The sequence below is a fragment of the Peromyscus eremicus genome, chromosome 9, assembly GCF_949786415.1.
Source record: "Peromyscus eremicus chromosome 9, PerEre_H2_v1, whole genome shotgun sequence".
NCBI classification, from domain to species: Eukaryota; Metazoa; Chordata; class Mammalia; order Rodentia; family Cricetidae; genus Peromyscus; species Peromyscus eremicus.
This window is the reverse complement of record NC_081425.1, coordinates 70,203,337-70,225,344: the sequence shown is the minus strand read 5'-3', so window position 1 is coordinate 70,225,344 and position 22,008 is coordinate 70,203,337. Positions and strand designations below refer to the sequence as shown.

The 22,008-nt window shown below is 44.8% G+C and overlaps 1 protein-coding gene across 1 annotated transcript; it reads right to left on the bottom strand.

Annotated features, from left to right (window-relative positions):
* Positions 1-18,150: 18,150 nt before the first annotated feature.
* Positions 18,151-18,627, bottom strand: LOC131920045 (eosinophil cationic protein-like). The gene has a single exon (XM_059274461.1). The coding sequence runs from the start codon at positions 18,625-18,627 to the stop codon at positions 18,151-18,153; it is 477 nt and encodes a 158-aa protein (XP_059130444.1).
* Positions 18,628-22,008: the final 3,381 nt, after the last annotated feature.

Below are 22,008 nucleotides of genomic sequence, written 5' to 3'. Positions count from 1 at the left end.
AAGCTGCAGCTGATCCGCAGCAATAGCCGGGCACGGAGCCGCTGATTAGCCTTGCTGAATTGGTATGTATTTGCTTATCAGTAAAATAAATGTAAATGTTGCATTAATGGTGTACATCTAAATATTTGTCAGTATTGCCTGCACTTTGAAACCTTCAAGTTTAGAGTTTCTTCTACAAAAGATTTATTTATTATTTTCAAATTTGATGTGTATGAGTGTGATGTATACATGTATATATGCACTGTTGCCCTGGAGTCCAGGAAGGGGTGTTAGATGCTCTGGAGCTGGAGGTACAGCTAAGTGTGAGCCTCCATGTGAATGCTGGGAATAGAACCCAGGTCTTCTGCAAGAACAGCAAGTGCTCTTAACCTTTGAGCTGTCTCGAAAATCCAACTTTAGAGCTGTTTGTCTTCAGTTATTATTCAAAATAAAACACATGTCCTTTCTTCTTACAATTCTTGGCCAGAATGTCCTTCCAAGTCCTTGAAAGAGATATAAGAGATGTGTGGCAACCCTTTCTTAATCACCTAGGCCAATCCAAGTGAGTCTCCAACCCTATGGGAGGATTTTCCCAGCCTCATGCCTTTTCTTGACACCCAGCATTTAGACTGAACCTTGTCAACTCATTTTAGCAATATGGAAATCCATTAAGTACAACATCTAATTTGTCTCTCTGTGGTAGAGTGCTTGTCTCAAGCCCTGGGTTCAATCCCCAGTGGGAAAAAAGAATTACTTATTAATTCATTTAATACTGACTGTAGATCTCACTTGACTTTCAGAGAATCAACCTGAGAGATACTGAGATTCCAAAACATTTAAAAGATGAGACACAAAATCAAAACAGAAGAAACATTCTTTCCTAAGAAGTAGACATGGGTGTAGAAACAGATAGAAATTACAGAGTCCCTGGAAAAGCAGAAACATCACAAAACACAGCCTATTAAGACACATCTAAGGTGGAATAAAACAAGGAATTTGAAAGTTTCCAAATAGAAAAGGGATAATAAATGAATACACATTCATAATCCACGACATTCCCATTAATAAGGGAGTACACACTCATCCATGGTGTTCTAAGACCTTCCAGGCACTCAGTAACAAAGATTATTTGGTCTGGTTGTTGTGGGGTAGGTATCCACCAGAGGAGACTACCTGGACAATATTTTTGTCAAGTCTTTGTTAGTCTGCCTGTGGCTACACTGGGTGTTCAGGATCCCAGAGTCGTCCTGATCCTCTCTCACATTAAGCTTTTAGGCATTAAAACCACATCTTGGGCTGACATACTTTAGTTAACAAGAGCAGTTAGCCAGAAGTGAAACCACAGAAGCCAAAAAGCAAGGTTGGAACATTTAGAGACTTTCCCAGCACTATGGACTTTGTGGGAGTCGGTCTTTGTTTCTGTTCTGGGAAGTGGTGCTGTCTTCATGCTGAGTTTTATGGCCTGAATGGTACTTCCATCATGGAGTCAGTTGTGCTGAGATCTGGGGGCCTACCAAGTTACAGCAGCCTGTTACATAATGAACTTTTCATTCTTGTGTGAAGACAATAAAAAGTCATCCTTAGATCACTAACATGTCTAACTAACATTCTGGTTGCTTTACTATGACAAGCTCTGTGCTGCAGTTCATGCATTGTAGGAAATTCTGCCGCTACACACCTTGCCTCCAGTAACATTAATGGAGTACATGGCAGACACTGGGCAATAAATCTATAAAGTAATTCTTGAATGAGGATGTTATCTATTAGCCACAAACAGTACCATGATATCGGTATGGATGTCACTAGGAATCATAAAATGGGGAATATGGGGCAGGGATGTGGTCCTCCCTTAGTCTGCATACTCTCCAGCATCACACAAAACGGGCTGTGGTGCTCCACACCTGTAACTCCAGGATTCGGGAGGTGGAGGCTGAAAAATGTAATGTTCAAGGTCATTCTCATCTATCCTGGGTCACACAGTGACTTCCAGGCCAGCCTGGGCTACCTTGAAGTGACAGAGAACCAATGAATGGACGCCGCCCACACTGGTTCTGAGTTGTAGTTTTTCACTGAGAAAAGGAAGCCCCTCCTCTTGCAACTGTCAGGTAGCCAAGGAACGCCCACTTTCCTCACCAAAATCACCAAAGACGCTAAAGGAAAGAATCTTCTTGTCTTTGGCACCAAAGGAGTGGGACTCCCATAGGTGGGTGTATCTGCAGCATGAGGACAAATCTCTTAGCCAGCTTGGGAAAGGTAAAAGGCAAAGGGTTTATAAACACAAGGCAGGTCTCCAGACAGCCCTGCTGGCCTGAGAAGGGAACTGAAGATCACAGAGGCATCACCAGGAAAATTAGGTAAACTAACGCAGTCCCCCAATCACAGTTCAGAAGGGCTTCCCTACCCTCTATTGTAACTACCACACCTGTCTATGGAGATACCAGAATGCTAAATCAGGAGGTGCCCATGCTCCAGATTCTATCAGAACAGAACAATGAGCAAGCCTCTTCAGCAGAGGGAGGTGGCAGGAGGCTTCCAAAGCGTGGCTGACGCTGAAGAGGCAGCTTAAGGGCCATACTCTGAAGAGAAGGAATCACCCCTTCCCATGTAGCCTGTTTACAGTGCTGTGTCCCAGCAGGAGGAATAAGTGGACCTGGGAATGAGGAGTAGAAACAGTTGATCCCACTTACTGACAGCTCTGCTGGGGCTACAAGAACTTCATTCCAGGGAGCATCGTGGTTAGACTGGATTCCAGAAAAGCTCTTTCCGGTGCAACTAAACAGTAAAGCTTGTCACACCAGCAAACACAACTGCCTTTGTGCAATCTGAAGGGAGCAAGTTCGGTACTAAAGCGTCTGGGTGCGCGGTGGCTGTAACAGGCTCAGAAATCTGTTCTTTGGAAGTTAGGACATGTTTATGCTTCACAGATTTTTTTTTTAAATTCACCTATTAACTTCCAGACCTCTGTCAATAACCAAGAAACCGCTGCCCGTGTTAAGGGAGAGTTCTGGACTCCCTATCGGCTGGATCCAGGTGACAGACCGCCCCCTGCCGGCCAATGCAGCAACTCCGGGGAGATGAAGTGGCTTGGCTCTCCGGCTGTGCCAGGCTGGACGCTGAAGGATTTGTATGGGGGTGGGAGTCTCGGTGTCTGCAGAGGCAGGGGAATTTGTAAGAAAGTTTCTGTCCAGGCTGAAGAGATGGCTCAGCACCTAAAAGCACTGGCTGCTCTTCCGTAGGACCCAGGTTTGACTTCCCGCATCCACAGGACAGCTAACAACAGTAACTCCAGTTCCAGGTGGAACTATCGCCCTCTTCTGGCCTGTATGGGCACTACACACGTGGTACACTGAGGCTCGTGCAGGAAAAACACCCACCACATACACACATACATACATACATACATACATACATACATACATACATGAGTGTGTGGGCGTGTATATATATGTACATGTGTATATATGTACACACACACACACACACACACACACACACACACACACACACACACACACACACACACGAGAGGTGGGGGATGGGGGATTGAGATGGAGCTTTCTCCAGAACATCCCAGACTCTTTGGGTAGATGGGTGCCAGGAGATGAGTGGAGCTTCCACCAGAACAGTCTACTTCTTAGGTAGAAAGAGATTTGCTGTCTCTGTCCCTGTCCACTTGATGTCTGCTCTCTGCTGTTCCTGAGAGACCAAGGCTTATTCTCCTTTCAGACACTCCTCCCTGGATGTGGGCACGCAGAGCTAATCCAGGTCTTTAGAGTGCTTAACTGTCACCTGTGCTGTGGCTTGGAGATGGTCAGATGTTCACAGTTAATTCCTGTCGTGAGATGTGAAGGGAGCTTTAAAGAACAGGGACAGAGGCCAGCTTTACAGACCTTAGAAAACCATGTAACTCAGTCTATGAGAAAATCCTGAAACCAACTGCAAGTTGCTGATTCAAGACAGATCCTGTTGAGAAGGGCCTGTGTCCTCCCTGTGCATGGAGCCTTTGATGAGGGACTGGTTATGGGACTTGAGGTCGTTCTCAGAGGTGTCCCTTCTATGTACTTAGCTCAGGACTCCTGAAGGAAAAGCAGTCAGAAGAACCCACCTTGTGTCTCTCAGTACTCGGATCATCTTACATCGTTCTCAAGCACTGTGGGCTTAGTTGCTCAGAGACTGACAGGAATTCGGTATTGGCTCTAAGAACAGCAGCCACATTTGAGTGTTTCTTATACCTCAGCCCTTATAGCAACTAGAATAAAAAATTCCACCAGGAGAGAGAAAGGAGAAAGGAATGAGTGAGTAGTAGGGGAGGTTGGAAGGAGCCTGCATGGCCGGGAAGAGGGGGAAAGATGCATTATGGGTAAAAGGCTGAGGAGTAGAGTGGATTCTTGAACATGGCATGTGCTGTATCTATTCTTGTTAATAAATATTATTAATCAGATGATCATGATGTGTCAGGCAGTGGTGTGTGGGCTGCAGTTTGCCTTTGTGAGCCTAAGGCCCTCAGGGAGAGGGTCAAAATGATTCAGTCCATAATTCTTCCAGAAAGTCTTCTGTGACAGCTTGAGTCCAGGAACCACATTCAGAGAACCATATTCCTTCTCCTTGTGTCCTCATGCTGTGTGTATTTGAAAACTTACTTTGTGATTATCTTATGGATATATGTATTCTATGTAAGATGGTCAGTTCCATGAGAGCAGAGCTTGAATGTGTGTGTGTGTGCGTGCGCGTGCTGTTCATAACCATATTACTTTAACATAATAAAGCTTAAAAATGTTTACTGAGTGAGTGAATGAAATGCTTGCTATACAAGTAACTGTTGCACACTGTATGTAAATTGTATATATAATTAAATGCTTTCACAGATGTAGGAGAAAATATAAAATTATCTTTATTTTTAAAACACAAAAAAAACTCTGATAAAAGATGGAATCATTTGTCACAGCAGAGGTGATACAGTGCAGAGGTGATGCAGTGCAGAGGTGATGGAATGCAGAGGTGATGCAGTGCAGAGGTGATGTAATGTAGAGGTGGCATCTGAGTCACAACGTTGTCCTGATCCTTTATGCAGTGATACCCAGGGATGTTTTGCACTTTATTTTATGAGCACCAATTAATTATGTGTATGTGTTGATGTGGGAGTGTCCAAGCACACAGTTATCCATGTGTGGAGGCCAGAGGTCAAAGTTGAGCTTCTTCCTCACTTGCTCTCCACTTCATTTTTTGAGTCAGGGTCTCTCACTGAACCTGGAGCTCATCAATTTGTCTCTGCTGGGTGGACAGCCAGTGAGCTCCAGAGATCAACTTGTCTCTGCCTCCCTGGACTGGGTTACTGACTGAACCATTTCCTCAGGCCCTGAGGACAGGATTTTGTTGTTGTTGTTCCTTGTTTGTTTGTTTGTTTAGTCCTGGCTGGCTTGGAATTTGCTGTGTAGATCAGGCTGGCCTCAGACTCACAGAGAGCCACTTGAGTTTGCCTCTCAAGTGCTGGGGGTAAGACTAGTGCTACCATGGCTGTGGTAGTCCATTTTCAGGTTTCCTAGTGACTTTACCCAGCAGGTCTGCATAGAGAGGATGACTGGACCACAGGCCTGAGTTCAGGTGTCTGAGGTGGTCTGCACTGGGCTGTGCTAGGGGGAGGTCTTTTCTCCACCCCTTGTCAATTCTATAAACACCCTAGGGCAGAGACAGGGCCCAATAGAATAGGTTCCAGACCCTTTTGAGGGTATCCTGTATTTTCTGTCTGTTTCTAACTCAAAGTTCATTATGAAATCATTCCTTCCTGCACCTTGAAATCCATTCTTTTCAAAAAACGTTGTCTTTCCAAGTGGCAGTGGCACATGCATTTAATCCCAGCACTCAGGAGGCAGAGTCAGGCAGATCTCTGTGAGTTCGAGGCCAGCCTGATCTACAGAGCGAGATCCAAGGCTACACAGAGAATCCCTGTCTAAAAAAAAAAAAAAAAAAAAAAAATGTTGTCTTTCTGATGTTCTAAGAATATCAGTTAAACTGCCCTAAGCAACCGTGTATCGTTATGGGCTAATAAGTCCATTATCAGAGCTCAGATGATGAAAGCAGAATTCAGTCTCTTCCTCCACTCCCCTATGGCTTCTGTCTTGGTTTGGTTTTCAGGCAGGTGTCCCACGGGGACTGGTAAGGTGGTGCTTTGTGGGAATCTTTCTGGATTAGCACTCTGACCCCAATGGGAGCAGAAGAGAGATGGTGTTACCAGTGTACAGAAACCAGGATAGCTCCTGGAAGGCTGGATCCCAGGTCTATTTGTGTTCTCAGTTTATACTCTAAGACCCCAAGGTGGGGTGGGCAAGCCAGGAAGACGTTACAGCAGCATACTGGCAGTCAGCAGGTTAGAGGTAGCCAGCCATTGCTTCAGCTAGTTCTCCAGGTCATTCTGTTTCAGGTAACAACGAAGTCGTGCTTGGCAAATAGGCAGAAGAAGCAGTGTAAGTAAATTACTAAATAAGTCAACAAATCAGTACTTAATGGTTGGTCTTTTCTACCTATTCTACTTCATCAGAAGCAGTTCCCAACCCTACAGTGTCTCGAGTAAGTAAAGTGGGAAAGGCTCCCACCTTCCTCCCCAACCTTCTCAAGCCAATGTTTGTGAATGGCAAGGTTCTCCCTCAGAATTAACCCTGGGATCTCAGGAGCAAGTGGCTCTTGCTGATCACATCAGGGGTGGTCCAGGAGCCCTGTTGGTCCACAAACTCTTCTGTGGTAGCTGGGAGGCCCCTCCCTTTCCAATCACATATGGATATAAAGGCAGATTTATATAATTCAACAAAACAGTGGTATATAATGGCATAGAAAAGTAGATCTGGGAATTAAGGTGTCAGCCACTAAAGAGATTTTGAAAATATAATTTGGTGTCAATTTCTCCTATTAATCTTTTTGTTTTGAGAAAGATGGACTTACAAGCCAGACCTGGTATCACACACTTTTAATTCAAGCACTTGGGAGGTGGAGGCAGGAGAATCAGGAGTTCAAAGTGATCTTCGGCTGCACAAAGAATTGGAGTCATCCTAAGCTACAAGAGACCCTGTTTTAAGACACATCCAACCAAAACCCATTGTTGTAATTCCCCAAACCAAATGAAAACAAAACAAAAAAAAATAGAATTACTTCAAGAAAGTATGATACTCATGTGAATATAATATAGTAAGCAGTTTATAAGACTTGGTTGATTTAAAATACTTTAGTTCTAAATTTTTGTTTTTGGTGACAGGATTTCTCTGTGTAGCCTTAGCTGTCCTAGAACTTTGCTCTGTAGACCAGGCTGGCCTCAAACGGAGAAATCTATGTGCCTCTGGCTTCCCAGTGCTGGGATTAAAAGTGTGTGCCACCACTGCCTGGCCAGTTCTAACTCCTATGAAAATGAATATGAACAGACACTGTAAAATAAACAAAAGGTGTTTATGAGTCTTGGCAATGATTTTTTTGTTTGTTTGTTTGGTTGGTTTTTGGTGTTTGTAAGCAGACTTTTCTGTCCTATTAGCCTGCTTAACAAATAACCACAAGAGATTTAATAATAACTACAAATACTTGGCCACTAACTTAGGATTCCTTCTAGCTAACTCTTATATTTTAAATTAACCCATATTTCTTGTCTACCCTCTGCCACATGGCAGTACTATCTTTCAACCCAGCACGTTCATCTTGCTTCAGCCAGTGTCTGCTCTCCACTCTCTTCTTCCCAGCATCCTCTGTGTCTTGCTGTCCCTGTTGTACCTCCTACCTGGCTACCAGCCAGTCAACCCCTTTATTAAACCAATCAGAAGGTGCTTGGCAAAGACACATCTTCACAGTGTATAAAAAGATTATTCCATGACAGGTTTTTGGGTTTTTAAGACGTGGTTTTTCTACAGAGCCCTAGCTGTCCTGGAACTCACTCTGTAGACCAGACTGGGGTTGAACTCAGAGATCAGCCTGCCTCTGCCTCCCAAGTGCTGGGATTAAAAACATGTGCCACCACTGTCCAGCAGGTTTTGGCAATTTTTAGGGTATAAAATGACACCGTGATCCAAATGTATATGGGAATGAGACTGAGGCTGGAGCGAGGTGACTCACCCAGCAAAGGCCCTAGTGTTCAAGTCTAGCAACCTGAGTTTGGTTTCTTTAACCTGTGTAAAGGTGGAAAAAGGAAACCAATTCCACAAAGCTGACCTCTGACCTCCACATCCCTCCTCTATTACTAAACAGGAATTTAAAAGGGGGCTGAAGAGACAACTCCGTGGTTAAGAGCCCTGGCTGCTCTTGCAGAACACCCAGGTTCGGTTCCCAGCACTCATATGGCAGCTGACAACCATCTGTGACCTCAGTTTCTGGAGATCCAATGCCCTTTCCTGGCCTCTATGAACACAAGGCACAAACATGGCTCATATGCATCCATGCAGACAAACACTCACACGAGTAAATCTTTTGCTTTAAAGAAATGAATATTAGCGGGGCTAAGATGACACACGCCTTTAACCCCAGCACTCGGGAGGCAGAGCCAGGTGGATCCCTGTGAGTTCGAGGGCAGCCTGGTCTACAGAGCGAGATCTAGAACAGGCACCAAAACAACACAGACAAACCCTGTCTCGAAAAACCAAAAAAAAAAAAAAAAAAAAAAAAATTTTAGGAGTTGTTGGTTTAGTTGGTAAAGTGTTTGCCACATAAGCTCCTCAGAAACCTTGGGGAAAGGCTGAGGGTGGTGTGTACATGAAAAACAGCTTCCTCTGGTGAAGATCTACCTCATAAAGGTTTTTACAATCTTCTTAGAGTGCCACCCTCTAAGGACAAAGTGTTCAAACACGTGTGCCTATGGAGAACATTTCACATTCAATTCACAAAACTCAGCATCATGTGGCAAGAACAGATCTCCACAAGGAGGCTCTGAGAGACCCTTGTGTGAAGCTGTGAAGGTGAAGCCTCAGTTTCAGTGAAGACCCCAGGATGCTGGCGATGCTAGGACCATAGGACATCTGCTGAAAACAGCCACAGATGTGGAGTGGAGCCAACCCAAGATAGATTGTGTGTGCTTCAGGGGGCAGAGTTTTGGGGTGGGGCTAAATAAGTTTTCTATAGTCTAGATGATCCCCACATGAGTCCCAGATGCCGAACATGGAGTGTCAGGATTTGGAATTACTTGCTGGGTTTGTTTCAAAATTTCTTTACCATGTCCAGCTACTCCCCGTGGGAATGGGACTGTGTTCTTGTGCCATTGTATGCTAGTAGCATGGGCATTGCTTTTGGTTTTACAGGAGCTCATAGTAAAGATATGTTCTTGTGTCTCAGATGAGATGTGGACATCAGACTTCTAAACATTGCTGGGCTGTTGTAGGCTATAGGGAAATTTGGAGCTGGACCAAATGCATTTTGCATCACGAGATGGCCACAAATCTATTGGCATCACGGGTAGACTGTCGTGTTGAACATGGAAGGTACCTCTTAGGTTCACGTGCTTGAATCCTTGTTCTCTAGCTGGTTGTGTTGTTTGAGAAGGTTGTGGAGGAAGTGGGTCTTTGGGGCCAGGTCTTGAGACTTCATAGCTGAATCTCATATCCTGTTCACTCTCTGCTTTTTGAATGTGGACATAATGTGACCAGCTGTCCTTCTGCACCTACTACCATGACTACCCTGCGTGCTGTCATGACTTTGACAGATGTTGGACTGTATCCCTCTGGAACTGTAAGCCAAAATTAACTCATTCTCTCAAGTCGCTTTAGCCCTATTTTATCACAGCAGTGAGAAAGTAGCCAAGAAGTAGCTGTTTGCTTTTGAACAGGAGTTGGTAATCACTGGAGATCACCTGCAACACACTTGACAGTCTTCCCTCAAGAGTTCAGGGAAAGCCTCTGTCTTCTTGCTAGGGAATTAGAAAGATGTCTTAGGGAACTAGTTTAACCATAAGGAATCATTCTAGAACATATAGATGATCTTTTGATATGGATCCCTCCTAGGAAAATTTCAAACCAAAATACTATTATTGTCTTCAACTTTTTAGCCTCTTGGTTCCCAGGTCTTCTAGAAAAAGACCCAGATAACTCAGCAAAAACTACCATATTTGGTCTGTATCTCAGCTTCTTCAGCACAATGGCAATCCCGTTGTAGCTTTGAGTCACAATTGGACCAGTTAAACCTAAGATAAAGATGGACTTTGCTCCCTTGGGGGGTACTGGATGTTGAATCTTGGTTCCCAGTTTTACATTAATGGAAAAACCTCTCTATGAGGCTATCAAGAGCTCAGACTTCGGTTCCCTTAACTGGGAGGGTCAACTGAAATAATCTTTAACCAGATGAAGCAGGTAGAAAATCAAGACATTGCTCTCAGGACATTTCAAAGACATTAGATGTTGTAGCATAGGGATGGCCACCAGTCCAAATGCTCTGGGAGCCACAGCACTATAGTTGAAGATGCTTCCAAGCTGTCTTTGGAGGCAATGATTAGAAGCTCTCAGACACCACCAGGTGAAGTCTACACTAGTATTAAATATGGTTAACTGGAAGTAGACTAATAACCATCAGAGGAGCTTCCTAGACAACCAGAGGGAACTATCAAAACCTGTGTTATCCCAAATCTGCTTCATTTGTGCCCATGGTAGTAGTGACTTCCTATCTGGTACACTGTGTGCTGAGACTGTCTCCTTCACCAGTGCCAGACAGGCTGACTCAGGATCAGCCCCTGGACAATTGGGGTGGATACTGTTTTCTGATTAGGGTAGTTACCTTCTGAGTGGAAAGTGCAAGACATAAAGAGTGGTCACCTAGAGAGAAATAATTGAGTCTATTGCATTATGATATTCTATCTTGGATCCAAAGGCCAAAAAACTAAGCTCTAATATAGGCACTCATTCTATGTTTAGATTTTAAAAAAAAATTACCTACACTGCTTTTAAGTACATCCTCATGATGTTGCATGCCCATGCTGTCATCTCTGGAGAATTTGAAGAAGGTTAACAGCCAACAACTCACTCATAAAACATAAACAAGAGATGCTAAATCTATTGGAAGCTATCTGACCTCCTTGTCAAGGGCCAGTCATCAACTGGAAGGCCATCAGAAGGACATGTCTGATATTACCCAAGGCATAGATATAGTCAAAGATCCCCTGAGAATTAGTACTTCTCTTTCCTAAAACAGATGATGGAAAACCAAATGTACATCATTTCTCCAGGTCACAAAGCACAAGGGGACAACTGAAACTGGCCAGGGACCAATGTGGGGAATAAAACACTTTCCCTTCCAGGTCCTCCAGTGAAGACAATTCAGGGACGCATGTCTCATTCCATCAGGGAGGATCCTCCTCTAGAAATGGGAACTCGACTCTTTCTGGGGTAGAGACTGACCCCAGTAAAGCATGTATGTCAGACCTACACTCTCAACAGCTCTGCTGCCCCCATCCTCTGCCACCCCTCAGACAAACCCAGAGGAGAGGCCCCTGTTCCTGTGAGGACTGCAGACAAGAATGTACTCCTTTGTCTCCTCGGGCCAGCTTCAAATATGTGTTAGTGTTTGTACACACTGTCACTGGCTGGATAAAAACTTTACCCACTGGGGGCTGAAAAGACCACAGAGGGAGAAATGTCCCCCTAAGGGACAATATCCCATGGTTTAGTCTCCCCTGGTCATTAGAGTCATTAATGGACCTTCCTTTCCACCACAGGTGACTCAATCTATGTCCAGGACTCGAGGGATAAAATATTACCCACACTCTGATTGGAAGCCCAAGCCTCAGGCGGTGTTGAAAGGCTTAACCAAGCTCTTAAACAGATCCCAGCAAAACTTTGCCAAGAAACCTCTGATAATGGCTGAACCTGCTCCCATTGTGCTCAGGAACCTTAGAACAGCTCCACAAACTGACAAGTACAGCCCTGTTGATGTATAGGAGGCTTTTCCTTCCATGGGATCTGGTGTTAGGTTCTGAGGCCAATCAGATAACTCAGTTCAGCACTCTCTGAACTGGGGTCAGGTCCAGTGAGCACTACAGGAACATGGGAACAATGTTGTACACACCCAGTCTGGAGAGAACTGGGTCCTCCTGGGAAGATCCACAGATCAGTTGACTCCTTTGTGGAGGGGACCTTTCCAGGTGGTCCTGAGAACCCCAATGGCTGTCAAACTGCTGGATGTTGACAGCTGGGTTATATTTTCAAGATTAAACCAGAGCTGCCAAGCCCGAGACCCCACCTGGAGTCAGAGAGGAAAACACCCTGATGTGGTGAAAGCTCTCAAACTTGTGTTCAGTGAACAGAGAGAGGACCAGTGAGACGGCTCAGCAGATAAAGGCCCTGCTACGGAGCCTGATGACCTCAGGTTGAGCTCCAGAACCCACATGCTGGGAGGAGGGAACCACCTTGTTCTCCGACCTCCACACACAGACCGTGGCGTGTGTGCACTCCACAACACAATACATGTAAACTTTAAAACGGAACAAAACAGCAAAGAATACTAAATCAGTGCACGAGGGCTTGCTTGATCCTGTCAAAATGGAATCACTTCTCTAACCTAAATAAAGGAAAATCTTTAATGTTGATCCTCCTGCTTTCATTATTTTTTTCTCTGTTCTGTACAGGATAAGACATCTCTGGTTCCTATTTTAATCAAGGTGGCTGATCTTGCCAATTCCTCTGATTACTGGCTTTGTCCTAAGCTAAAAATATGGTATATCCATCCTTTAGAGGCTCCCAGTCAGTATGTAGGATTTCGCCCACACAAGAAAACCATCGACAGTGAGGAGATATTGCCCAAGACTTAAATATTCAAACTGGAAGGTTGAGCCTTCAGGATGTGACTGAGCTAGAAGGCCACATGAATTTCTTGGTCGGCGGTGTGTATTGGGTGAGGTTTTGTTTTTATCATTTTGTTGGAAGCTGTGCATTTGTAGGGATGCTCAATGTCTCCCTGTGCAATTTGTATGGAAAGGAAAAAATGAGGACCACAGTGGGAACCAGAGACTGTGAGGACTCAGGCTATGAGTCTTCTTATCTGAACTTTCTGGATCCTGGGGCAAAATTGATCTCTGAGTAACCATTCTGAATCTGCTTTATTGACTGACATGCTAGGGAAAGGCCTATGCACTCCTCTCTCAGAATAGCAGCCTTTTGTTCCCATGCCATCACAGCAAAGGCTACCCAAGACACGTCCCACAATTCACTCTTTCACCATTGTCATTTGGAACCTGGCCTGCCAAGGTCCCCACAGGAGCATCACTTCCCCTCCAGTGTGTAAGGACCATTATTTCTTTAGAGACTATACCTCTTCTGTTGAGTGTTGGGAAACGTGGAAACCTGCATCTCACCTCAAACCTTTGTATATCTGTATCTTTGAAATACATCTGGGGCCAGGGACCACCTACCACTGTAAGCTTACAGCACATTGAGTACTTCTTATGTGGAACAAAGATACTTTCTGTCCTGTCCAAGGATGGAAAGTGGATGTATTTTTGTGCCCATCTGTTGTGAGGTATTCACCAGAGAAGGCCACTCAAATACGGGTTCAAGGCAATAGAAAGTCTTTATTAGCCTTCTGGCTGATAAACACTGAGAGTTGGGACCTGAATTCAGTCCTGAGTTTTTCTGTGGGTGAGCTTTTTAATATAAAATCACATCCTGTGTTAACACACCTCACCTCAATTGGCAAGAACTCAGCCTGAAGAAAAACTGCAGAAGCCCAAACAAGGTTAGTATATGTATGGACTTTCCCAGAACTATGGCCTTTGATCTATTAGTTCTTTGTTCTCATTTTGGCGAGTGTTGCTGCCTCTGTGCTGGGTTCCAAGGCCTGAATGGTACTTTGATCATGATGTCAGTCATGCTAAGGTCTAGGTCCTAGGTCTAACGGCCTGTTGCACACCTTCCCAAAGAGAATTTCCAAAATTTTCCGTATATTGTCAATGCGCAGTCTTTCATTAAGATCTCCCTCTTCACACCCTCTTTGTAGATACAAGTGAGGTGTGACCCAGGGTGAGCAAACATCTTGAGCTCAGCATCCTGAATATTGACTACTCAGTGCTAGGATGAACAGGACTTGGGAGGATACACTGAGAGGTCTATTCTCGCCTATAGGAGTTTCAACACTAGAAAGGTCCATGCAAGACCTGTCTTTGGCTCTACAGCAGTCATGGAGAGCACTGCTGTTGCCCTTAGGCACAACAAGCAAGGTTGGACTCTCACAGAAATGGTCTTACAATATTGCAGGGCCTTGGACGTCTTGGCTGCCCGGGCATTTCTGTGAGGCTTAATTAAACATGCTGCTTTTAGATTAGCTATTCATGTAAATTTGAACAAAGTTTTATAAAATTAACAAGGATCATTAAAGTACATTGAAATCTTTTTTTAAACCTAATTTACAATATCTATCAAGAGTCATGGCCAGACTCTCTCTTTGGGTCCACGAGGAGCTGGCTATGGGGAATAATGGCCCCACTGGCTTCCATCTTCACAGTTTGGATTGCAGCTTCTGCTTTTGGTCCTTGTATCCTCAACTTGTGAATTCATCAATTTCTGGCAATAAAAGTGCTGACACTCTAAGACTACCAAGTGGTTAACCAAAAAAAAAAAAAAAAAAAAAAAAAAAAAAAAACCTGGATTTGAAATAGAGCCTTCCTCCAGCCCATGGAGAGAACAGGGTGGTCCCTTCTAGGCAAGGTCTATTGAAGAATTAATCTAAGATTTTGTTTTGTTTTGTTTTGTTTTTTTTCGAGACAGGATTTCTCTGTGTAGCTTTGGAGCCTGTCCTGGATCTTACTTTGTAGACCAGGCTGGACTCGAACTCACAAAGATTCCCTTGGCTCTGCCTCCCGAGTGATAGGATTAAAGGTGTGTGCCACCACCAGATGCATTAATCTAATCTTAATCAATAAAAAATCAGAAGTCAGATATCGGGGTAAAGACCTGGACGATCAGAGAACCGGGAGCAGCTGCCAGTTGCTTTGTCCTTCTTTCCTTCCTGCATCCACCCTAAAGGCTGAGATTCTGTCTACACCCCACCTTATCACTTCTTGTCTCCACTTCCTGAGTGCTGGGATTAAAGGTGTGTGCCACCACTGACTGGCATCTATGGTTAACTAGTGGCTAGCTCCGCCTTCTGATCTCCAGGCGAGCTTTATTTGTCAGAACACAAACAAAATATCACACAACAGTCGATGCCCCTTATCAGTATGAAGAAACAGAAGATGAGCTATAGAAGACTAACAGTTAACTTTACAGACCACAAAACCATTTCTGGGACCACACCTCTCGAGGGGATACTGAGGTTGGAGAGTACAGATTGGGATAGAGAAGGAGATTGCAGAACATGACACAGGAAACATGGAGAAAGATTGGGAACCTTCCCAGTTGTTTGTTCCATGTAGGAGACAGGGTCTGGCCCGAAAAGTGCTAGTATGTCAATGACCCTGTGTCCCCAAGGGAGCACACCCCTTCCTCTCCTGGAGCTCGGCCACACAGTTCCATGCTCCCTTGCTTCTCTCTCTTAATAAATGATCTCCTTTCTTATATCTTTGAAATGAACTGTGCAGAGACAAAAAAAAAAAAAGCCTGTTCCAAGACAGCCAGAGCTGCATAGGGAGACCACGGCTCAAACAAAACAAACAAACAAAAAACCCTGGCTGTGCTTAGACTGCCATCATGTATATAACCTGACTGGAGTCAGTTCTGCTAAAAACCGTTAGACAGAACTACAATGCAAACTTGGACCATCCTAAGAGGCCAACTCTTGGACATTATGTAAATAGGAATGCTTCACAAGGAAAATCAAAAGAGGGAGTTTGGGAATCTCTTAAGGGACTCGTTTTATCCCACATTGTCCAAACAAATACTTGTATCTGAGGCTTTGCCATGACTGGAGCACATCACAGACTCTCGGTTTGGTGAGTGCCACCTCATAAATCACAGCACTTAAAGATGCTTTTTAAAATCCTATGGCAATTCAGTTCATATTTATCATTTTAATGTGTGGTATTGAGGAAGAACCCAGGTCCTCACATACACTAGGGGAGCATTCTAATGCCAAGCTCTCCTCCCAAACTCCGGAGATTTTGAGACAGTTGCACTCTAGATATCGGGGGCGGGGGGGGGGGGCTCATTTTGTCTCTAAACCCTCCTGCCTCTGAATCTGTCCCCAAGTGGGGGGACAATAGGCTTGTGCCTCCGTGGCTGAATATGTTTTAATTTCAATATCAGAAACGAAAGCTCTGAGGTCGCCTTGAGTGACCCCAGAACAGCTAATGATGCAGGCTTCCCTGAGGCCATGTGTCTTCTGTGATTTTAGGAACCGTGCAGTCTACTGCAGGTACTTCTGGGATGTCCAAACTTGGCAACTTGATCTCTGAACTCTTTTTTATTTTTTATTTTTTTTTAATTCCTTTTGTTTGTTTTTGTTTTTTGAGGAAGAGTCACTTTGTGTAACAGTCTTAGCTGTCCTGGAACTTGATTTGCAGACCAAGCCAGCCTTGAACTTACAGAGATCCTCCTGCCTTTGCCTCCCAAGTGCTGGGATTAAAGGTGTGTGCCACCACTGACAGGCTCTTTGAGCTTGTTTTATTTATTTACCTGTCTATCTATTTATTTATTTTATTTTTTAAGGACATTTGATCTCTCTGTCTCTGTCTCTCTCCATCCCCTCCCTGTGGTATGTAACAGGATTGCATGGTTTGTACCCAGTGTAGATTTTCTTTACTTGTTTGGGACCTTCTTATTTATGCCCTGGACTGTCTTTTCTATGATGGATCCAGAACCTCGACATTGTACTGCTCTGTGTGATTGTCCTCTTGACACTGAACACCATTTCATACATTCCTTTTTATCCTGATACCGTGTGTCGGAAGAGCAGGAACTTGCTTGAGTTTATTTTGCCCCGTCAGTACTGTGGAGCTGTGCTGAGAACACAGTAATTGCTCAACACGTGACTGTCCAAGATGGAAGGAACAGGTGGATGGAGAAGTGACAGCAGAGTGGATGCATACAGACAGGGTGGGTGGGTGAGTGACCGTTGTTCCTTCTGTTGTGAGAGACGCTGTGTTCCTGAATGGGAAGAGATGGGCTATGGTAAAAGGCGAGACAGGCTCACAGCTTTCTCCACAGGATGTGGTTTCAGTTTTGTGTTAGTCAGAGGATGAGATGACCTCCTGCTGACCCAATTTAACCTAAAGTCAGTGGATTATGTCAACCCCTGCAACTCCCCAATTTAGTATTCACCTGTAAAGTGCAGATTCCTCACACCAACCCGAAGAGCAGAATCTGTGTTTGCTACCCCAGAGGAATAGTTTCCCTGCAGCCCTGCAGGACATTATCCACTGAGAGACAGAAGTACTGCCACTGTCCAGTGGTGCGGAGAGGCCAAGGGTTGCATCTGGGGCCCCACAAAGGAGGAGCAAAGGGGAAGCTGGGGATCCAGACTGAAAGAGAGAGGTACAGACCTGATGGTGTCACACCTCTGCTACATTCTGCACCAGACAATACATGAAGACTCACACTGTCCCATCAGCTGATGATGTGTTTGCCCATGTCTTTTCAGAGACAGCCCTTTCCTGATTTTCTCTCATTCCTGACACAGTTCTGTGCTCAGGAGTCAGGGCTGGACCTCTTATTATTCATCTCCTTTCTGTGTGGATTCCAGTTCCCTTATCTTGGTATCTGTGCCTTCCTGGTTTGTGTTGAATGATCTCACAATTCACCACCGAAGTCAGCTATGCAGGGGAGAGGTATGAAAGAGCCTCATGAGAGATTCCACTTCTCTGGTCCCCTCTACCAGTCACTTCTTTCCCACAGATGAACTTCAGGGAAGATGCACTGTAGGCACACTCTGGAAAGATGTCCATCTCTGCTCATACTCAAATTTGTTTCCAGGGACTGCGTAGATGGCTCAATTGGTAGAGAGCTTGTTATGGGAGCATGAGGATCTGTCTCAACACACACACACACACACACATACACACACACACACACACACACACACACACACACACACACACAGATATGCAGAGAACCAGATGAGTATGCAAAGGTGTTTATTGAGTAGGAAAAATCTGTTCAGCTACATTTGAAGGGAGGCAGGAACAGGTTTCACAAGGACAGGTGCTCATGGCAGCGCAGACAGAGGAAATGGATCTTCACTACTCTGACTGTGGAACTAGCAGATACAGAGCGAAGACACAAAGTGCTGGTACTGGAGCTAAAATATCCCATCCAAGTGAACCGGAACCACTGGATAGGTACGATTGTCCCGAGGAGTTCTATAGTCACAAGCAACTCTGTAGAACTTCCTTGTTCGTGTTGTTTGGTATTGGCATTGTGTATAATGGCTTCCTGGAGTTGTGAGGTTACAGTAAGTCAAAGACACCGGAGCTGGACTATTATGACAATTTGAATGTACCCTGTCGCTGCAGTTAACATTACTACGGCCACACACCGTAACAACAGCAGCAAAGCTTGTATGAAGAAAACTGTTTAAGTTCTTGCATTGTCCTGTATGCCGGTTAACACTCCTCATTGCAGCAGTACATCGGGGGCTGGTCATAATTACATGCTGGATTTCAAACCACTGGGACGGGGTTAAATATGGTGGGATCTGGAATGAGGCAACCACCATGACAAGTCCCAGCAGCAGCGGCAGGAGACGAAGTCTGGACTCAAGCAGCTTCACACCCATGTTTCCTGTGAGAACAGAAGAGCAGTGAGTCCTCCCCATCTTGGCTCACTTTTTCCTAACTCCTCCTGAAGGCCCTGGTGCTGTGGGCTCACAGTTCCCTTTCTCCTGGACACTGCCCATCCCTGCCCCTCCTGTCCCAGTCTTAGAGCTCAGTGACTTACCCAGTCTGTGTTGTGGCTCCTGTGAGAACACAAGGCTGGTTGTCCTGGAAATCAGGGATAACGGGTGAGCTCCACTTGGGCCCATACATATAGAGCAGCCCTGTGGGTGGAGCTGGCAGAGTAAGGTGGCTGGAGTCTTCAACATGCAGAACCCACAGACGGGCACATGGCCTCCTTGTGCAACCAGCCTTCTGTTTCTTCACTTGGCCAACCAACGGCCCCCAAGCAGGAGTGCTGTTAGCTCTGCTGTAAGGAATCTAACTCCCAGTCATCTTGCACAGGGCAGTTTAAAGTCTGACTATGAATTCTGCACAAAGATCTGTGTATCCTCTGCCGACTGACTGCAGATTTTGTGACTGTGACCATGTTACAGACAGACCAAGGTTCCTGATAGCCTGGCTAGGTACTTAGAGAAAATAGAGCCTTGAAAAGCCAGATTCCCAAGAGATATTTACATTTCTGCCCTCAATTTTAAAATCATATGTTGTTGAGGTCTGGAGAAAAGCCTCAGTGGTTAAGGGCACTTGCTGCTCTTCCAGAGGACCTAAGTCTGGTCCCAGCACCTATGTTGGATGGCTTACAACTGTCTGTAACTCTGTTTCCATGGGATCACAGGTCCTCAGATAGCTTCTGTTGGCATGTACATACACATGTATACAGACTCTCAGATGCACACAAATAAAACTAAATCTTAAGAACCGGTGGGATGGCTCAGTGGTTAAGAACACTTCCGGTTCTTCCAGACACCTGTTCCAGAGGACTCTAATTTGTCCCCCAGAGCTCACAACTGCACAGAACTCCAGCTCCCACAGAATCTGACACTTTTTTTGGTTTCTATTAGTGTCTGCACACATGTGACACACACACACAATCTCATCCACACACACAATCACACATAAGTTAAAGTTAACAAACTTTAAAAAACTGTATTCAGAAATAATAAGAAAAAATTGTACTAAGGTCATGCCGCATAATATTTTTCTGATTGTTTCCTGCATAAGATTACTTTGTCCATTTCCAACTACCCATATCTGCCTCCAGAACTAGTACAAAGGATCTAGTATTACATTGAGGACCTTCAAGAGAACATTTCTTTATCTTAGATCCCCTGGTATAAGTCAAAGTTAATCAAAATAAACTAAACATTCATGTGAATTTGTATGTGTCTTTGTTCTGGGGCTTGAACCTGGGGCCTTGTGAACTCTAGATAAATGTTCTGACACTGAGCTACATCCCTAGTGCAACATGGATATGAGTTTTGGCTTCAACAGAATAAAAATTCCTCTAATTCTTTTGTTAAAAACCTCCCTTGCATTTCAATCAGTGGCACATTTCCAGATGTTGTGAAGCACACTCAGAATTATACCCTAGCAGTAAGTAGTTATTTAAACTTGATGAATGTCATAAGGCATATCAAGAAATACTTCTGCATTTGTCATAAAATCCACAGTGAGTGTTTTGCTGTTCCACTTGGTAGACATCTCTTTGTGTAGATTCCACTGGAGAGAGCAGGTGTCCAACACTTGGAATTTCTTCCACCCTGGGATACTGTGGCAATGACTGCTCTTAACCTGCTGACTGGCAGATGCCCATTGTCAGCAGAGTCTTGACCACAGCTCTGCCAAGTGCAGGGCTGTCCATGGAAACGACAGTGCACAGCATTTACAATATTGTCATAATGACCTGTTTTTAGGGACTCATCTTTTGGGGGTGCTTAGGAAGTGTTGAGTCAGGGTCTCACTCTGTAGTCTAGGTTTGGTTTAACTTTCTTGGAAGCCCAGAAGGGATTCCAATTTGCCATCCTTCTGCCTCAGCCTCTCGAGTGCTGGGGTTATAGACTTGCACCCTCCACACCCAGCTTATGAGCCAGTTTTAAATATCTCTGAAAGACTCATGTAATAAATGCTTGTCCACAGCCTGTGGTGCTGTTGGTGGATGGTAACCTTTGGAGATAGGACTCAGCAGAAAGAAGTTAGGACACTGTGAGCGAGTCCGTGAAGGGCATATTGGGACCCCAGGTGCCCTTTTCTGCCCCCTTTCTTCTACTATGACCTTGACAGCTTTGATTAGCACGTGCTTCTCACCATGCTCTCTTCTCTACCACAGACCCCCAAATAAGGAGCCAACTGACCGTGGACTGATATCTTTGAAACTAGGAATCAAACTAAATCTTTGCTTCTTTCAAGCCATTTGTCTCAGGTGTCTGTCAAACAGTGGAAAGCTGATTTGCACAATGATGCAAGTTAGCTTAACTGTGATTTTTTTCCAAAGCTCAAAGAACATTGTTGCACAAAGCTAAAACTGTCTTCTTCATGTTTGGGGGCCTCCTACACATCTCCTTGGAAGACTACTGAACAAAAGCAGATCTTGAACCTTTGATCAGGTTTCTGGAATTGCACAGGCACCATAGAGGGACCTCACAGGCAGGCAGGGTCTGTGAAAGGCCTTGCATCTCCCTTGTGCACTCACGATTCTGCAGAGTGACTCTATGCATGTAGTTCCAGGTGAACCCTGTGGAGCCCTACATCACCTGTCACTTTATACTTGCTGTGGGTGATTGGAATCCCTACTTGTTGGCTGTGGTCAGGTACAGCAAGTCCTCACTCTGGGAGCCATGATTGGTGCCACTGAAGGCATTCTTGTGGTACTCATTGAGGGGTGACTGTCACACCTCATGTAATGTGAACAGATAGAATGGATGGTGGGATACTCTGGCCCTAGCCTGGCAGTCATCTCTTTGGTTGGGATTTTAATTGGAATGACATTGAATATGTAGGTCAATCTGAAAAAAATGTATATATGCTTTTATGCATCTAAACGAGGAACCTTCCATTCTCAACGGAGACAGAATTGTTGGTGTCCAGATGGTCTGCAGCTCCTTTCTCAAGCACTGACCCAGATGTGGTCCCTTGACTGAGGGAAAACTGCAGGTACAAGATCTAGATCCTAGGAGAAATGTCCTCCAGGGCAAAACAAGGCCACAAGGGCAGGGCAGAAGGAAGAACTCTGGTAAGAGGGACAAAGAGACTCTTTGCTCAAGTTCTGCCTGTAGTGAGACTTCTGGTAGCCAGCTAAATCATATATAAACAGCAGTGGGAAAATAACAATTGTTCATTCTTGAAGAGAACCCAGTGTTTGTGTCTCTGTCTACCATTACCCACTCCAAGTCCCTGTGATGCCCACAGCTGTGCCACTGAGGGCTAAAATGATGCACAACTTT